This window comes from Aulostomus chinensis, chromosome 24, assembly GCF_037954235.1.
Source record: "Aulostomus chinensis isolate RoL2024-O1b breed Wild chromosome 24, RoL_Achi_v1.0, whole genome shotgun sequence".
Taxonomy (NCBI): Eukaryota; Metazoa; Chordata; class Actinopteri; order Syngnathiformes; family Aulostomidae; genus Aulostomus; species Aulostomus chinensis.
The window spans coordinates 7576120-7591629 of record NC_141343.1 but is presented as its reverse complement, the minus strand read 5'-3'; the positions used below and the strand labels follow the sequence as shown (position 1 = coordinate 7591629).

Sequence of the window (15510 nt, the reverse complement as noted above, 5' to 3'; positions counted from 1 at the left end):
CATAATGAGCTAAATGATCTGATCAAGAGGAAACTAATTTTGTTATCGAGATACAGGAATTTATAAAGTACAGCCTTTCACGACTTGGTTACATTTTTTTGTTGTTGTTGCAAAAATCCTCAACTATCTTTTTATGAGAAATGAACCCGAGCTTCATATCCACTCAGATGTGACGCAAACACAAGTGAGAGTAGTTTGATCGTGCGTAAGGCCAGGAGGAAAATGAAACAACGTGAGAATATTTCACCGTCTGCCAGTATTTATAAAGGACAAAAAATAAAAAATAAAAAAAAATTAAAGAGTGTGTGGAGGGTCAGTCTTTTTGGATGCTTAAAAAAAAAAAGAAAAGAAAAACATATATAAAAAAAACCATCACACGGTACTGCACTGAGCTGTAAAGTGGTGGAAGCGCAGATGTGGACTCATACAACCATACACACAAGAACCTTCATTACATTAAGACACTAAATCAGAGAAACAAGAAAATTCTCGCTAACGTCTTGAAGGCCACCAGTTGACATTTTAATCATATATTTATATATATATTTGTATATATATATAATATATTAACCAGGTCTGAAACCCTGTTTTTTTTTTAAGAGTTATTTGTGGATGACAAAAAGAACACTACATTATTTCACAGAGTGTTATCAGCACAAATGCTCTTCTGCTTGATCAGAGAGACTCAGAGTGATGTACGCTAGATTTGGAAGCACTGCCCCCTTTAATGCGCCCCCCCGCCCCCCCAGCACAGTAGCACAAACCGCTCCTCCAGAGGTGTGACAGCAACAACAAGGGTGGTAGACGCTAAGACTCTGGTTGAGGGTGGGATGAAGGAGGCCGGGGGAGGAAGCCCCGCTCCCGCTCCTCCTCCTCCTCCTCCTCCTCCTGGATCAGACAGCAGTGATCATCCTGGAGATCTCTTAGAACAGAGAGACGCTGCAGCCGGTCAAAGTGGGGGAAGGATGGAGAGGGGGGAGAGAAGGAGGGAGAGACAGGAGGGAGACAGACAGGGATGGGGGTGCTGCCCCACCCTAGAGGCTTCAATGGACCAGTCTCAGTCAAGGCCGAGGTCAAAAGATATCCGGGCACCCCTCCCAGCTGCTGCGCTCCTTAGCTTCCCAGTAGCCTCCCTTATAGATGTGGACCTGCTCCCCCGTGATCCGGTCCTCGCAGCGCTCGAACCAAAGTGCCTTGTAGTTGTCGTGAGTCGCACCTGAAAGAGGAAACATGAGTCACTGCCGAAGTTAATTTTGATGACGACTGAAGCACACAGAGGTGAAAAAAGAAGAGGAATACTTGCTTTTTAAGGACGGATCAATAAGAGGGTCCTCATCGACAGCTTTTAAAAGAGACAAGGGGGATCACACGTTGTTGGTTTTTTTTGTTTTTTTTTTAACCCCGTGAAAGAAAGAGAGGAACTGAAAGACAGAACAGGTCCAAGATGGAAGCCATTCATTCTCACCTTCCTCTGACTGGCTGGAGGAGCGCTGGCTGGCAGCCTCTCTTTCTCTCTCGCGCCGGGCGATTCGCTGCTTCTCCTCCAGACGCTGCTTCTCAGCGTTGGCCTCATCCCAGCGACCGTCCTCCATCAGACGCTGGTCCGGCCGGCGACGGCTGTCTGTGGGCGCCACGGCGTCCTCCTGTTCGTTCAGCGTCAACGCCAAGGCCGTGAAGTAGTACATGGTCTCTGCACCCTCGCTGGAGGTGACATCAACAGAGGACATCAATCCTCCATATTTGGGAAAGCTGACTGTTCCTCTGGGATGGGTTCTATTAGCTCCCTGAACCAGGACGCTAATTGAGATTTCCCTCAAGGTTCAGCGCTGGGCCAGCGTGTGCTGCTAGGGGAACCTCCTCGCTACGACTGCTAGATTCATGCTGGGAGTATTTCATTATTATCCAGCCATCCACGTTCTATACTGGTTATCCATTTAGGGTCAGGGGGGTGGAGCCTATCCCAGCTGACATTGGTGAGAGGCGGGGTTCACCCTGGACGGGTCACCAGTCCGTCACAGGGCCATCAAGAACAATTAGGGGTTAAGGATCTTGGTCAAGGATACCGTATTTTCTGCACTATAAGGTGCACCCAAAAACCTTGAATTTTCTCAAAAACCGACAGTGCGCCTTATAATCCGATGCGGCTTATGTGTGGATCAATATTGGTTCATTATGGCTACCGTAGTCAGGGGGCGTCGCCGAAGTAACGGCGGTAAAAACGGTATCGTCACTGAACTGCCAGACAACAACGGCAACACTGACTCGGATAATGACGACTTTGAGGAGACGGAACCGGGCACGTTGGACGCCGTACTCGCCCAACTGTTCAACTCGGACACTGAAGAGGAAGAATTGGATGGATTCGTGGATGAGGAATGAACTGAGAGTGAGCTTTACGTGTTTCTTTTACGTGTTTACAACTGAACGAGGCTTGGGAGATATTGTGAATATGGACATTAACGTTTGGACAACGTTGAGTTATTTAGATATTGTTATTTGCACTATTTCGAGAGTTACTATATTGTGACTGCACTAGCGTTTGATTTACTGACTGTTTCTTTTACGTGTTTACTGAATCAGGGAAAAGTTCCCCTCCCCGTTTGTGAATGCACTATCTTGTTTTGGGAGTGAACGGAGTTGTCAGAACGTTGGTTTGTATTCTACGAATAAAGTTTGACCGACTGACTGACAGTATCTGACTGTTTTGTTGACGTTCCCTTTAGCGCAGCTCCATCTAGTGGATGCATAACGCAACCCCAGCCACTACAGTCGTTTAGATTCTATGCGCCTTATAATGCGGTGCGCCCTATATATGAAAAAAGTTTTAAAATAGGCCATTCATTGAGGGTGCGCCTTATAATCCGGAAAATACGGTACTTTGATGTGGGGGAAGTGGGGATCGAACCAGCGACCCTTCAGTTGTTCGACGGCCTCTCTACCGCTGAGACATGCCGCTACCCCCATTATTATTATTACTACTGTGATTGTTGTTAAAATTATTATTGTTATCTAAAAATTATCTAAAAACAACAACAAAGATCTCTTCTCAGAGTCCTGGTTGACTTTGCTTTGAAGCACTTTAAAGCTGCAGCGTCGTTCTCCCCTGTGCGTGCATGCCTGTGTGTGCGTGCGTGTTTGGAGGTGGAGCCCTGACGTTTGCAAATGAGCAGTACATTCTCCTAGAACCCCTGTGTCTGACAGTCTCTCTCCTGCACACATCTCAAATGATAGAAACGGTTCAAAAAGAAAAGGTCAAACTGGCTCCGTCTGGTTGCGATGGTCAGCATCAGGAAGTTCAAAGCGGTAAAAGTTAAGGGAAGTCATGAACGATGAAATTTTCCCAAAGTTTTCCCATAGCGACTTGAGGGTTCATCATTAAAAAGGAACTGCCCTTCTGTCTTTTCATAGATTCTTCACATGTTCATTCAGTTAAGCAGGCATCTGTCCATTCCTGCCTCAGGTGTGTCAGTTTAGCACCTCACCTGCAGCAAAACATTTCTTCCTCGTCTTTGTTTACCTGTTACGTGCTACAATGAAAAACAAACAACTCGAAGACTGAGAGGCTCCGCCCACAGCAGGGCTGAGATATGATCAAATGAGGTGTGTTGTCAATAGGAAGAAGTAAATCTGGATGTTTTGCAAGCAGGTATGCTGGACGTCATTTATCTGCGCTAATAGATGTTGAAGATGACCTGGAACAAACAAGTGTGATCCAGATCAAAACAGCTTGTTATCCAGCTCAGGGGCGGGAAACTCTGCCGCTGGTATTTTACAACGTCAGAGTATCACCTGACAAGAAGGGGTGTTGTTTTTGGAGTGTTTACAGGCCAGTACTTACGGTAACGGGTTCCTTCTCCAAACCTCTCTGGCTTTCAGGGTTTGGTAGACGGTTTTCTGTTTGCCCTCTGATCCGTTCTCCCCCCCCCGGCTGCTCTGCATCACTCTGGAGAACTCCATCTTCTCATCCCATGTACCCGAGAGAACATAGTGGGCTTTGCCATCCTTGTCCATCACTACACCGGTCACCTAAGGACACAGCGGGGCCGCGTGAGCCGTCAGACGCCAGTGCAGTGAGCTTAGAGGGCAGAGCGTTTCTCACCTTGCGGGCGACGTCTCTGGAGAAGTAACTGTAAGGTGCAAACTTGAGATGGCAGCGGTCTCCGGTGGTGTGGTTCACTACATCAATCTCTCCGGACTTGGAGGGCAGAGAAAATGAAGCTTTAGGATATTTCACCTGAATGTGACTATAAAACGGTGGCTAAGGTGGCAGAGTCCTGATGCTGGTGAAATACAGGATAAAACTCAGTCTAGAACGCACAACCTCTTCCTTTATGATCACGTTGGCATCACAGAAGCACGCAGGGACTCTAATCTTGGTTCAGTGCGGCGGTAACTTTCTCTGTCAGCTCTCTAGCTGGATGAGGTCAACGCAGGGAACGGTACAAACATTTTGTGACGATACCGGATTTACAGGAGTTCTACGTCACCGTGAAGCTTGAAATTGAAAACAGCACGTTTTGGGTTTTTTTTCTTTCCCCGAGGACATTCCAGGAAGAGACTTCACATTCTGCCTTCACAATGGCTCGATCGTTTCCTGTTCCTTGTCCGTTATTTCCTCTGAAGCAACAGTGGGAAATGATTCTAAAACACTGACTTGAGTGCAGGTGTTCGTGCAAAGTCTCACCTGATCGATCCACAGTTTCCCCACTATTATATTGTGCACTGTGGTGGTGACTTTCTTCCACGTGTAGTGATTGTTGCCCTTCTCAAAGATGGCGTGGATCGTGCCTGCAGACGGAAGGAAGAGCAGCCACGATCACCATGTGTGTTTTTTCTTTACATTTTCTCATGGTCAACTCACTGATGAAAACAAGGAAATAATCAAGACAACATATCTCACCTAAGGGCATAATGGAGAGGTATTTGCCTCTGAACTTGCTGGCGACAGTTATTTCCTGCCTCAGGGTCCAGCCTCGATCAGAGATGGCATGATGTGCAGCCGCAGGAGGGTGGTGGCTCACCTGGGGAAGAGGTGAAGCCTGTCAGATTTCCCGCTAGTGTGTTATTTATAGCTGGATTGGCGTCTACTGACGACTATTTGACAGTGTGTGACAGCAGCTGACGAACTTGTCATGTACGAATGAAGTTTTTCTGACACAGCACACAAACATGCATGAAACTCCGACTGTAACTTTGTAATCCAATTACCCATTAGTTACTTTCAATAGAAATCAACAGTTTACTTTACTTGCCTCATCCAAGCTGTTTAACCACTGAGGTACCAGCAGATACCACTAAAGTATTTCTATATACCACTGAGGTACCAGCAGATACCACTAAAGTATTTCTATATACCACTGAGGTACCAGCAGATACCACTAAAGTATTTCTATATACTACTGAGGTACCAGCAGATACCACTAAAGTATTTCTATATACCACTGAGGTACCAGCAGATACCACTAAAGTATTTCTATATACCACTGAGGTACCAGCAGATACCACTAAAGTATTTCTATATACCACTGAGGTACCAGCAGATACCACTAAAGTATTTCTATATACCACTGAGGTACCAGCAGATACCACTAAAGTATTTCTATATACCACTGAGGTACCAGCAGATACCACTAAAGTATTTCTATATACCACTGAGGTACCAGCAGATACCACTAAAGTATTTCTATATACCACTGAGGTACCAGCAGATACCACTAAAGTATTTCTATATACTACTGAGGTACCAGCAGATACCACTAATGTATTGCTATATACCACTGAGGTACCAGCAGATACCACTAAAGTATTTCTATATACCACTGAGGTACCAGCAGATACCACTAAAGTATTTCTATATACTACTGAGGTACCAGCAGATACCACTAATGTATTGCTATATACTACTGAGGTACCAGCAGATACCACTAAAGTATTTCTATATACTACTGAGGTACCAGCAGATACCACTAATGTATTGCTATATACCACTGAGGTACCAGCAGATACCACTAAAGTATTTCTATATACCACTGAGGTACCAGCAGATACCACTAAAGTATTTCTATATACCACTGAGGTACCAGCAGATACCACTAAAGTATTTCTATATACCACTGAGGTACCAGCAGATACCACTAAAGTATTTCTATATACCACTGAGATACCAGCAGATACCACTAAAGTATTTCTATATACCACTGAGGTACCAGCAGATACCACTAAAGTATTTCTATATACCACTGAGGTACCAGCAGATACCACTAAAGTATTTCTATATACCACTGAGGTACCAGCAGATACCACTAAAGTATTTCTATATACTACTGAGGTACCAGCAGATACCACTAAAGTATTTCTATATACCACTGAGGTACCAGCAGATACCACTAAAGTATTTCTATATACCACTGAGGTACCAGCAGATACCACTAAAGTATTTCTATATACCACTGAGGTACCAGCAGATACCACTAAAGTATTTCTATATACCACTGAGGTACCAGCAGATACCACTAAAGTATTTCTATATACTACTGAGGTACCAGCAGATACCACTAAAGTATTTCTATATACCACTGAGGTACCAGCAGATACCACTAAAGTATTTCTATATACCACTGAGGTACCAGCAGATACCACTAAAGTATTGCTATATACCACTGAGGTACCAGCAGATACCACTAAAGTATTGCTATATACCACTGAGGTACCAGCAGATACCACTAAAGTATTTCTATATACCACTGAGGTACCAGCAGATACCACTAAAGTATTGCTATATACCACTGAGGTACCAGCAGATACCACTAAAGTATTGCTATATACCACTGAGGTACCAGCAGATACCACTAAAGTATTTCTATATACCACTGAGGTACCAGCAGATACCACTAAAGTATTGCTATATACCACTGAGGTACCAGCAGATACCACTAAAGTATTTCTATATACCACTGAGGTACCAGCAGATACCACTAAAGTATTTCTATATACCACTGAGGTACCAGCAGATACCACTAAAGTACTGCTATATACCACTGAGGTACCAGCAGATACCACTAAAGTACTGCTATATACCACTGAGGTACCAGCAGATACCACTAAAGTACTGCTATATACCACTGAGGTACCAGCAGATACCACTAAAGTATTTCTATATACCACTGAGGTACCAGCAGATACCACTAAAGTATTGCTATATACCACTGAGGTACCAGCAGATACCACTAAAGTATTTCTATATACCACTGAGGTACCAGCAGATACCACTAATGTATTTCTATATACCACTGAGGTACCAGCAGATACCACTAATGTACTGCTATATACCACTGAGGTACCAGCAGATACCACTAAAGTATTTCTATATACCACTGAGGTACCAGCAGATACCACTAAAGTATTGCTATATACCACTGAGGTACCAGCAGATACCACTAAAGTATTTCTATATACCACTGAGGTACCAGCAGATACCACTAATGTATTTCTATATACCACTGAGGTACCAGCAGATACCACTAAAGAATTTCTATATACCACTACTGAGTATGTACTATGTACCAGCAGCTGACAACAAATTACCTCTGGATAGCAGCAGATGCCCCAGAGGAGCCAGTAGATGCCACTACCAACTGGAAGATCCTGGCCTCTCTAAATTTCCATGACTTTTCCAATATTGTCTGGCTTAATTTTTCAAAACCTTTCTAGGCCTTTAACTGGCCAATGAATGACTGGCTTTTCCAGGTTTCCTAACCCTGTGTCACATTCTTTCTAAGCACTACAACTGAAATTATTTCTGATGCCTCCACTATATATTTAAATGAATATCATTCAGGTACAAAGGCTAATCAGTTGAAGGAAGGACAACGATCTGGTTCACATCAGTGAGAGCTGGTTCCTGTATCATGTGTCAGCCTGGACACACCCACCACCCCACCCCTCACAAAAACGCAAGACATCTCAGAATACTGAGAGGTTTCCTTTCCTCTTCCTCCAATTCCAGCAAGGAAACATGTCTGTTCATCTCACCTGTTCACAGAGAGAGCGGTAGCCACTCTCTCTCCGCCGGTCCAGCTCGTACGTCTCGCCCAGCAGGGGGTTGAAAGGCTTGCCTGTACGGTGGACGGTGGTGGAGTAGGAAGACACAGAGAAGGCGGCGACGTAGCACATCTGCTCCAGTGTGCTCTGGCACTTGGCGGCCTTGTCTAGTAGCTCGTGATACTCGAGGTCCTCGGACAGCCGCTGCAGCATGGAGATGGGCTCGTTGAAGTTCACCTTGGTACAGGAGAGAGTAGTACAAAGGCTCAAATACACAGTATTCAAGTTGATTACAATTAGGCTTGGGCATGACATGTACATGAATTGTGACAAATTTCTGATGGCTTATTATCATGATTATCTGCGATTATCTCAGCTGACTCTGCCAGTAATGGCAGGCCTCAGGGAGACTTTCCCAACAGGCTCTATTCACCTGTGCTAAATGGTAGTCCAATGGCCAGGAGCAAAGTAAACACACACACCGAGCAGAAGATAAATAGCAAGTGTTCATGGTCGGATCAAGTTTTTTCAGACTTCAGCTAATATTCTTATATTTGATTGATAAAACATAAAAAAATACACATCAAGGCATGTTGTCCATCAAATATGAAGAATGACTGAAGGTTTTGGATGTGAACGCTTTGTGTTCCGTGAATTAAACTTGTTTCCAGTTTTATTCTGAAGGTTTTTTGTTTTGTTCTTTTAAACTGAGGGGTTAAGAAGGCTGATGTTCTATTCTTGGAAAACAAGACGAAATATTTTTATGACAACATTTTCTGGTATCCTGGCGAGCGTGCTAAGCTACAATGTTTCATTTTAGATTATAAGGCATTTACTGTTCAACAGTAAAATAACACGTGTTTGATCCATATTTTTCCCCCAATATGTATATAAAGAATATCGGCTGATTGGAATATTTTTTTTACCTGAAATGTGAAATAAATACTTGCGCCTCTAATACAACAAAACACAATTGTCTGTGTGCATAAGTCACAAGAGGAATCATGACACTGACTTGCTCACTCACTGTAACACTTGGAATCACTCTGACTGGTTCACTTAAGCCGGGATTAAACCCGACAACTTCAGTTTTTGTTGTTATTCTATGGCCAGTCATGGAACACTTGGTAGTAAAAACTGACTCTCGGCTAGCAGATATCTGACCCTGAGATATTTCTACGTTCAGTGTGAGAACACACCAGAATACTGTATGTACTACAGTAGCTTACAAGAAGCAGGAGGAGTTTCCCATAAAACACACATCAATTGACTCAACTACATTTTAATGAGAAGGCAAAAATATTTTTCTTCAATCATGACTAAGCCGCAATCCAAGTAATTACCGGGAACACACATGATGTGAAGAGGCGTCCTCAAACCGGCTCAAGCTTTTCTGCAGAGGGCTGCAACAACTGCTGTGCTTTTTACAAATAAAACAATTTAAAAATAGCGTGTACTGGAGTGTAAATGGCGGCTCTCCCCGAGTGTTGCCAACCAAGTACCGTACGCCAAGCCTGTGCTGTGGCCCCGGGAGAGTGCAGCTGGTTTGTTTAGCTGCTTACACGTTTGTTGTTGGTGTCACACACAAAGACATGAAACGGATGAGACCACAGGTTACAGGTGCTCGATTGCCTTTTGCTGGCAAGGCCCAAACTTCTTGCTAATATTCCTGGGGGTTGAACGGCCTCACTCACAGGCATGGGGATTTTGGAGAGCTCTTTGCCGATGCAGTTCTTCATGATGCTCCACAGATTGAGGGAGTAGTTGGGTTTGTCTGGGATACGAGTCCGCCTCTGCTTCAAGGGCACCAGCTCCTGGGAGGGGGACTCCTGGCTCATTGCTAGAGGTTCCTCATTGAGCTAAGGAGAAAGGTTAGCGACACCTTGAGTAAGAGCTCTTTTAAATCCCACAATCATAGACGAATCAATAACCCACCGACTGATCATCAGGACACATTTCACTGTTGAATCCACTGATGTTACTGCTCGACCTCCTGTAAAAGATTAAATAAATAAATAAATAAATGAACACCACACTTAAAACTAAAGACATTTCCTGGAGGGTTTTCAACGTAAGATCAGTCAGTCAGTGATAGCACCAGTATTCACCCGCATGCCTGCAGGTCATGTATGAGGAAGTCGACTAAACAGGGTTGATGCACGTTGTTTGAATACACTTTTTGGAATGTCAATGTGCAAGATGGGTTCTCTCATTGATGAGGAATACTGAAGCGCCCTCTGGTGGACACAAAGGGCAATAACAGGGAAAGGTGTGTGTGTGTGGCGGGGAGTTTATACTGACTTGTGGAACTGGGGGTCTGCAGGTACAGTGATGAACTCGGGAGCTTCTTCCATGGCATCAAAGAACTCATTGTCATCGTCCTCGTCACTGGCCTCGCCTTTTCCTGGTCCGGCAGCACCTGACACGCAGAACATATGAGAAACATGAAGTTTCTGTGCCTAAGATATAAAAACTAATCAAGAATAATAATTTTTTTTTTATAAAATGTGATGAGGATTTTCCAAAAGAAAAATTTGCATCATAGAGAACTACTGATATAAAGCAATTATTAGAGATTATGACCTGGCTTTTGGTCAGAACTGGTACATTTACAGAAAAGGTTGGTTTTTTTGTCGTAAATTGTATCGTTGTCGGATTTGGTAAGGGTTAGCTACTAGCCGCATGTCACCTTAAATCAATAATGTATCATTTTCAGGGTTCATGAACATGTCTTCCAATTATTTTGCATGACTTTTCCAATATTTTAGGAAATCATCCATGAAGTGAAAGACAAAAAGGAATCAAGGTTGACATTTATTCGAGTGTACAACTAAAATGATTGACCAGCTACTCGCCCAAGTTAACGACCCATACTTTAATATTCAGGTATTTTTCAAGAGAATTTTCTGAGTTTTATCTGTTTTGGTCATCTTACACTTTTTAAATGTTTTTATTGTAATTTCATTTTCATTTTTTAAAAAAATATAATATGCTTTCTGGTTTTTCTCTTTTCTTTTTATCTCATTTTTTATAATGCTCTATTGCTTTTGTTGCAACGCACTTTGAACTGCAATTTTTGTATAAAAAAGGCGCTTTTTATGATTATTATCATTATTATTTATATCTTTATTTATTCTTTTTATTTTCCCAAAACTCTCCAAGGCCTGGACACTGCTCATTCCAAATTCCATAACGTTTCCATGTTCTTTGTGATCTATTGTGGCTATTATATTGTTTTTTTCCGATTGCCTCTATTTTTCAATGATGGCATTCTCTGGAATTTGATGAAGTTAATGATATTCACTTTTGTACTTCATTAAAAAAACACCTGTTGACGTGGGAATGTGAAGAAGTAAAAAGCTTCCTTGTTTTGTGTACAAGCGCAGCTGAAATAATTAAAGACGTCCTACGCAATAAAACCTACCACAATTATAAATAATAAATACCGAACCATAATTAGGGGGAAATAAAATGCGTAGGACATCGATGGAGGACAGAGAGCAGGACAGTGATCAGGTCTCACTCTTGTTATCTGTGGTGGCGTTAGCCTGAGCCGCCCCTCGGAACGCTCGCTCCAAGTGATTGTGCTGCTTTGCCAGTTGTTCAAGAGTCTCCTCCAGCCTCACTCGCTGATCTCGTTCTGCCTGCAGCGCTTTTTGCCATCGCTTGCTGTGAGTCTGAGCCAGCACCAGGAAGTCTCGGCAAGCCTGGGGGTATTCAATAATCTCATCATCTCAGCAGGGGACATGAGAGGCAAAGATTCCTTTGAGGTGAACATTTATTTTAGTCTCCCCTCAAGAGGAGATGCCGCTTACGTTAATCATGGCGTTGGAGGTGATGCGGAACAGCGTGGCCCTTTCGGTCACCTGACGGATCTTATCCCCGGCTTCTCCGGACAGACGCAAACTGTCCAGTTCTGACAAAGACCTGACGTTAACATGAAAAAGCACAAAAAGGTTTGGAGGATCTTTAAACTTGAGACGAGATTTACCTAAACAAGCCTGGAATTCATTAAATGTACTGTTCATTTATGTTCTCTGATACCAGTTCAGGCGTTCAGATGTGCTCCTACAACCTGAGTGCTTTGATTAACACGCTCAACCTAGGAGGCGAAAAAGTGTTCAAGCCTGACCTCTGGAGGGCAGAACCGTGCTTTGAGATTAGGTCGTTGCAGGTGCTGAGATCTTCCACTTTGCTGCCCAGAGTCCTGAGAGCTGACTGGACTTCAGAATTCTGCGACCCGCCACCTTGTCCGGGCGCCACCCGAGGAGACGACGGAGAGAAGTCGTCCCCTGAGTCGTCTGTTGATAATGAAAACAACGGTGTGGTTCACGGCTTCTTACTGCGTTTCAGACAGAGCTGAAGCAGCGCTTCCGTCTACCTGACTCAGCCTGCATGCGGGCTGCTTTGGCTTTGGCCAGCTCCAGGGCAGTGATCCAGCGCTGACGCTCCACCTCGCAGCTGGCCTTCAGGTGGTACGTCTGGGCGCCGCCGTTGGAAATGACAAAGTTGCAGGCGTCGTCCACCGTGATAGTTGCTGTGGCCAAGTTGATTGTTCCCCGACACGTGTGACCCATTTCTGCCTGGGTCCTAACAAACAAGAGGTGGCAGAATTGAGCGCATCTACGAGCTCAGACACAGGGAAACCACCAGTTGTGTGACGGGAGAATTCCGGTGAATGCCTGATGCCTTTTGGGAGGGACGAAGGGGGAGCTGACAAACGTCATCACAACTCCCCGACTTATGGTATAACAACTACACATGAACTCAGCCGTTCTTCTTAGCATTGCATTTACATGCACGTTTATTTCCATCTTTTGTGGTTAGCTACTTTGTAAGATATTTCAATATTTTGCACATACTGATTCTAAATTTGACTGAATGATCTTAAGAAACAAAACTTACTCATTAACTTAATCATTATGATGCTATTATATCGTCATCACATCAGCAGAATAAAATGCTCACTCATATTGTTAATAAAACATATTCGGGGGCAATTTATTGTCCAACAAAATTGTTTTATCATGCCCAGAGAAAAGTTTTGGAAATGCAAAACAACAACAACAACAACAACAACAACAGAAAACCCATAAACAAAGAAAGTTTAAAATGACTTCCAGATGATTCTGATATAACTGTAGCTACACAGAGGGTTTACTCCGATGATGTGATCGAAGTTGTTGCTGCGTTCAGGACCACTTGGAAGTCAGGGGGAAAAAAACAGGCTCGAATTTGGGAAAAATTAACTCATTTGAGAAAGGTTTTTTTTTCCTCTCTCAATGTTGTTTTTCTTGGCTCTCCCATTTGCCTCTCTTTTTCTGTGTTTGCTGCTATTGTTGCCCTGATGATACCATGTAAAGTAAAAAAAAAAGTTGATATTGTGATGAACTTTTTTCTTTTAACACTGTAACACACGATTTGATGTGTAACACGTGAAAACGTCCCTCTATTTATCGATCTGATCGCCTCTTGGGTTTTTCTCTTGCTTTGCTACGACTAGCTACCTAGCTATCTTCAGACGGCCCTGCACATCTTTCCTTAATGTAATCAGTGTTTCGCGGGAAAACCCACCTGTAGTATGACAACAAGCCGTTGCTCAAGACAAACCACCTCCGCTGATAACCTTTGATGTAATTTGTCCACTTGAACACCCATCCTTTGTATGTGTCGCCAGCAGGGGTAGGGGTGGGGGTTTTGGGCTCCGACATAACAGCACCCAAAATCACAAGACAGATTTGAGGAACCTTAAGGGGAGAAGAGAAATTAAAATGGAAGGAAACACTGTAGATGGACTACATTTAAAAAAATAATAAAAAATATCAACCAACATTACAGTTGCCAGTCAAAACAATAGCAGCACTGTTTTAACATTTAAGAGGAACATTGATTCATTACTGCTGGCTGATGTTAATCATTCATTGAGGTGTAAAAGGTCAAAGGTTAACTATGAAATCGATGGACTCACTGTCCATGCGTTTTTCTAACAAAGCTTGTGTTTAGATCTGACTTACATTCTCTTAAACTGGGACTTACATGTGATTAGAATATCTTCATGTAATGCCTTTGTCTAACTTCTTCAGCTTAAACTTAATCATATCAGTTGGATAGGAAATCAATATTTGTGACATAATTTTCTTATAAGGGAATCGTAAACACTGTCCAGTAATTATACTAAACAACTAACTTCCAGCGATAATTGCAACACTGATGAAGTAATTAACCGCAAATTATTGACAAATAAAAAAAAAGACTTTAAGCTTAACATATTGACGAGTTTGACAACAAGCTAATCAAAGCGGCTAGCTCCGGTTAGGCTAACTGGGATTTACAGCAGCGGCTCATAGCTACAAGAAGCGCATTTAACAAAGATACAGAAAAACCAATGGGCGTATTTAGCAGCTGATATTAGCAAATTGGATGAGGTGCAAAAACGAGAAACGCCGCTTCACTTGTGTTAGCCAGCGAGCTAGCTTTCAAACGGCCGACGGCTAAATGTTTACCTTGACGTGTCCGAAATGAGATCAGGCAACCAGACACCCGGTGAAGTCACTGCTAACTTTGACACCCATATGCTACCAGGACCACTAACCGGTGGAAACTCTTTCACCACGGACGCCGACGACAGCAACAGTGTGACAATAGACTGAAGTGCCACCAGCGACTTTCAGTAATATCTCTCAACAGTCGTGTGTGTTATGTCCATTCTACAGCTGCGCACACCGACAAGAATCTAAAGCTAGCTAGCTATGTCTAACTAGCCTAGCGCGCTAGCTCTTTGGTTACACCCGGTGCAACACTATTTCTTGTCGTCTAGAAACAAAGCACTCGGGGGCTCCCACGGACGCCGTTGACACCAAGGCTTATTTAAAAAAAATAAAAAAAATAAAAAAATATATTTTAGAGTGTTTCAACGTTATCGTTAAAGTCAGGTTTAGATAAGTATAAATCACGTGTTTATATTTAGTGAAATACCATTATATGGGGTTCAAATGAGCACTTCTTTTTAGCAAGCGTCATTTTCCATGGCATTTGACTTTCAGCAGGATTATACAAAAAAAATTAAAAGACAATTTTAATCGATGTCGGGGGTGCGGGGTTGTAGTCGTGGCCAAGAAAAAAACAAACCTTAAATTTGGGGGCAGATTAGTGTCGGCACCACAAGGGGGCAACGAGAGATTGATGTACGCCTTCTTGTGGGTCGTCCAAGCTCCATCTTAAATTTGGATCGTAAGAACAGCCACAAACGGTTACTTTGGCATTCTTCTTAATAAATGAATGTGTGTATTAGTAAGGTGACGTCACCCTAGACAATTTATTCCGGTTGTGGGGTAAGGGACGGAAAGCGACATGAAGCGCACTGAGACTAGGAATCAAAAAGCGACTCCGGTGGGACTCGAACCCACAACCTTTGAATCACTTCACAAGTGCCTAGAAGTCCAATGCGCTATCCATTGCGCCACGGAGCCA

General features: G+C 43.2%; 1 protein-coding gene and 1 non-coding gene across 3 annotated transcripts; both read right to left on the bottom strand.

Annotated features, from left to right (window-relative positions):
* Positions 1–762: 762 nt before the first annotated feature.
* LOC147238607 (oxysterol-binding protein 1-like) lies at positions 763–14866 on the bottom strand. Of its 2 annotated transcripts, XM_086197383.1 has the most exons (17): positions 14544–14866; positions 13615–13787; positions 12422–12630; positions 12173–12341; positions 11856–11967; positions 11564–11747; positions 10342–10459; positions 9976–10033; positions 9735–9899; positions 8032–8277; positions 4901–5021; positions 4685–4788; positions 4100–4195; positions 3839–4026; positions 1466–1701; positions 1304–1342; positions 763–1216 (listed from the first exon to the last, which is right to left on the bottom strand). In XM_086197383.1, exons 2-17 carry the CDS (start codon positions 13749–13751, stop codon positions 1074–1076), a joined length of 2325 nt encoding a protein of 774 aa, XP_086053509.1. In that variant the 5' UTR covers positions 13752–13787; positions 14544–14866; the 3' UTR covers positions 763–1073. The 2 variants fall into 2 exon arrangements, with proteins under 2 accessions (XP_086053509.1, XP_086053510.1); XM_086197384.1 differs by lacking the exon at positions 1304–1342 and having other exon boundaries at positions 764–1216; positions 14544–14865.
* A 555-nt stretch (positions 14867–15421) lies between these two features.
* trnar-ucu (transfer RNA arginine (anticodon UCU)) lies at positions 15422–15509 on the bottom strand. Its single transcript is given in 2 exon segments — positions 15422–15457; positions 15473–15509. It is a non-coding gene; the product is annotated as a tRNA-Arg (tRNA).
* Between the last annotated feature and the right edge of the window lies 1 nt (position 15510).

Bases quoted from the DNA above. Each gene is read 5' to 3' on its own strand.
- LOC147238607 (XM_086197383.1), bottom strand. From the start codon at position 13,751: ATGTCGGAGCCCAAAACCCCCACCCCTACCCCTGCTGGCGACACATAC. The intron at 11,968-12,172 runs GTCAGGCTTGAA...TGTTAACGTCAG, and splicing joins CACGGTTCTGCCCTCCAGAG to GTCTTTGTCAGAACTGGACA. The intron at 10,460-11,563 runs GTGAGACCTGAT...TCTGCGTGTCAG, and splicing joins CGCCACCACAGATAACAAGA to GTGCTGCCGGACCAGGAAAA.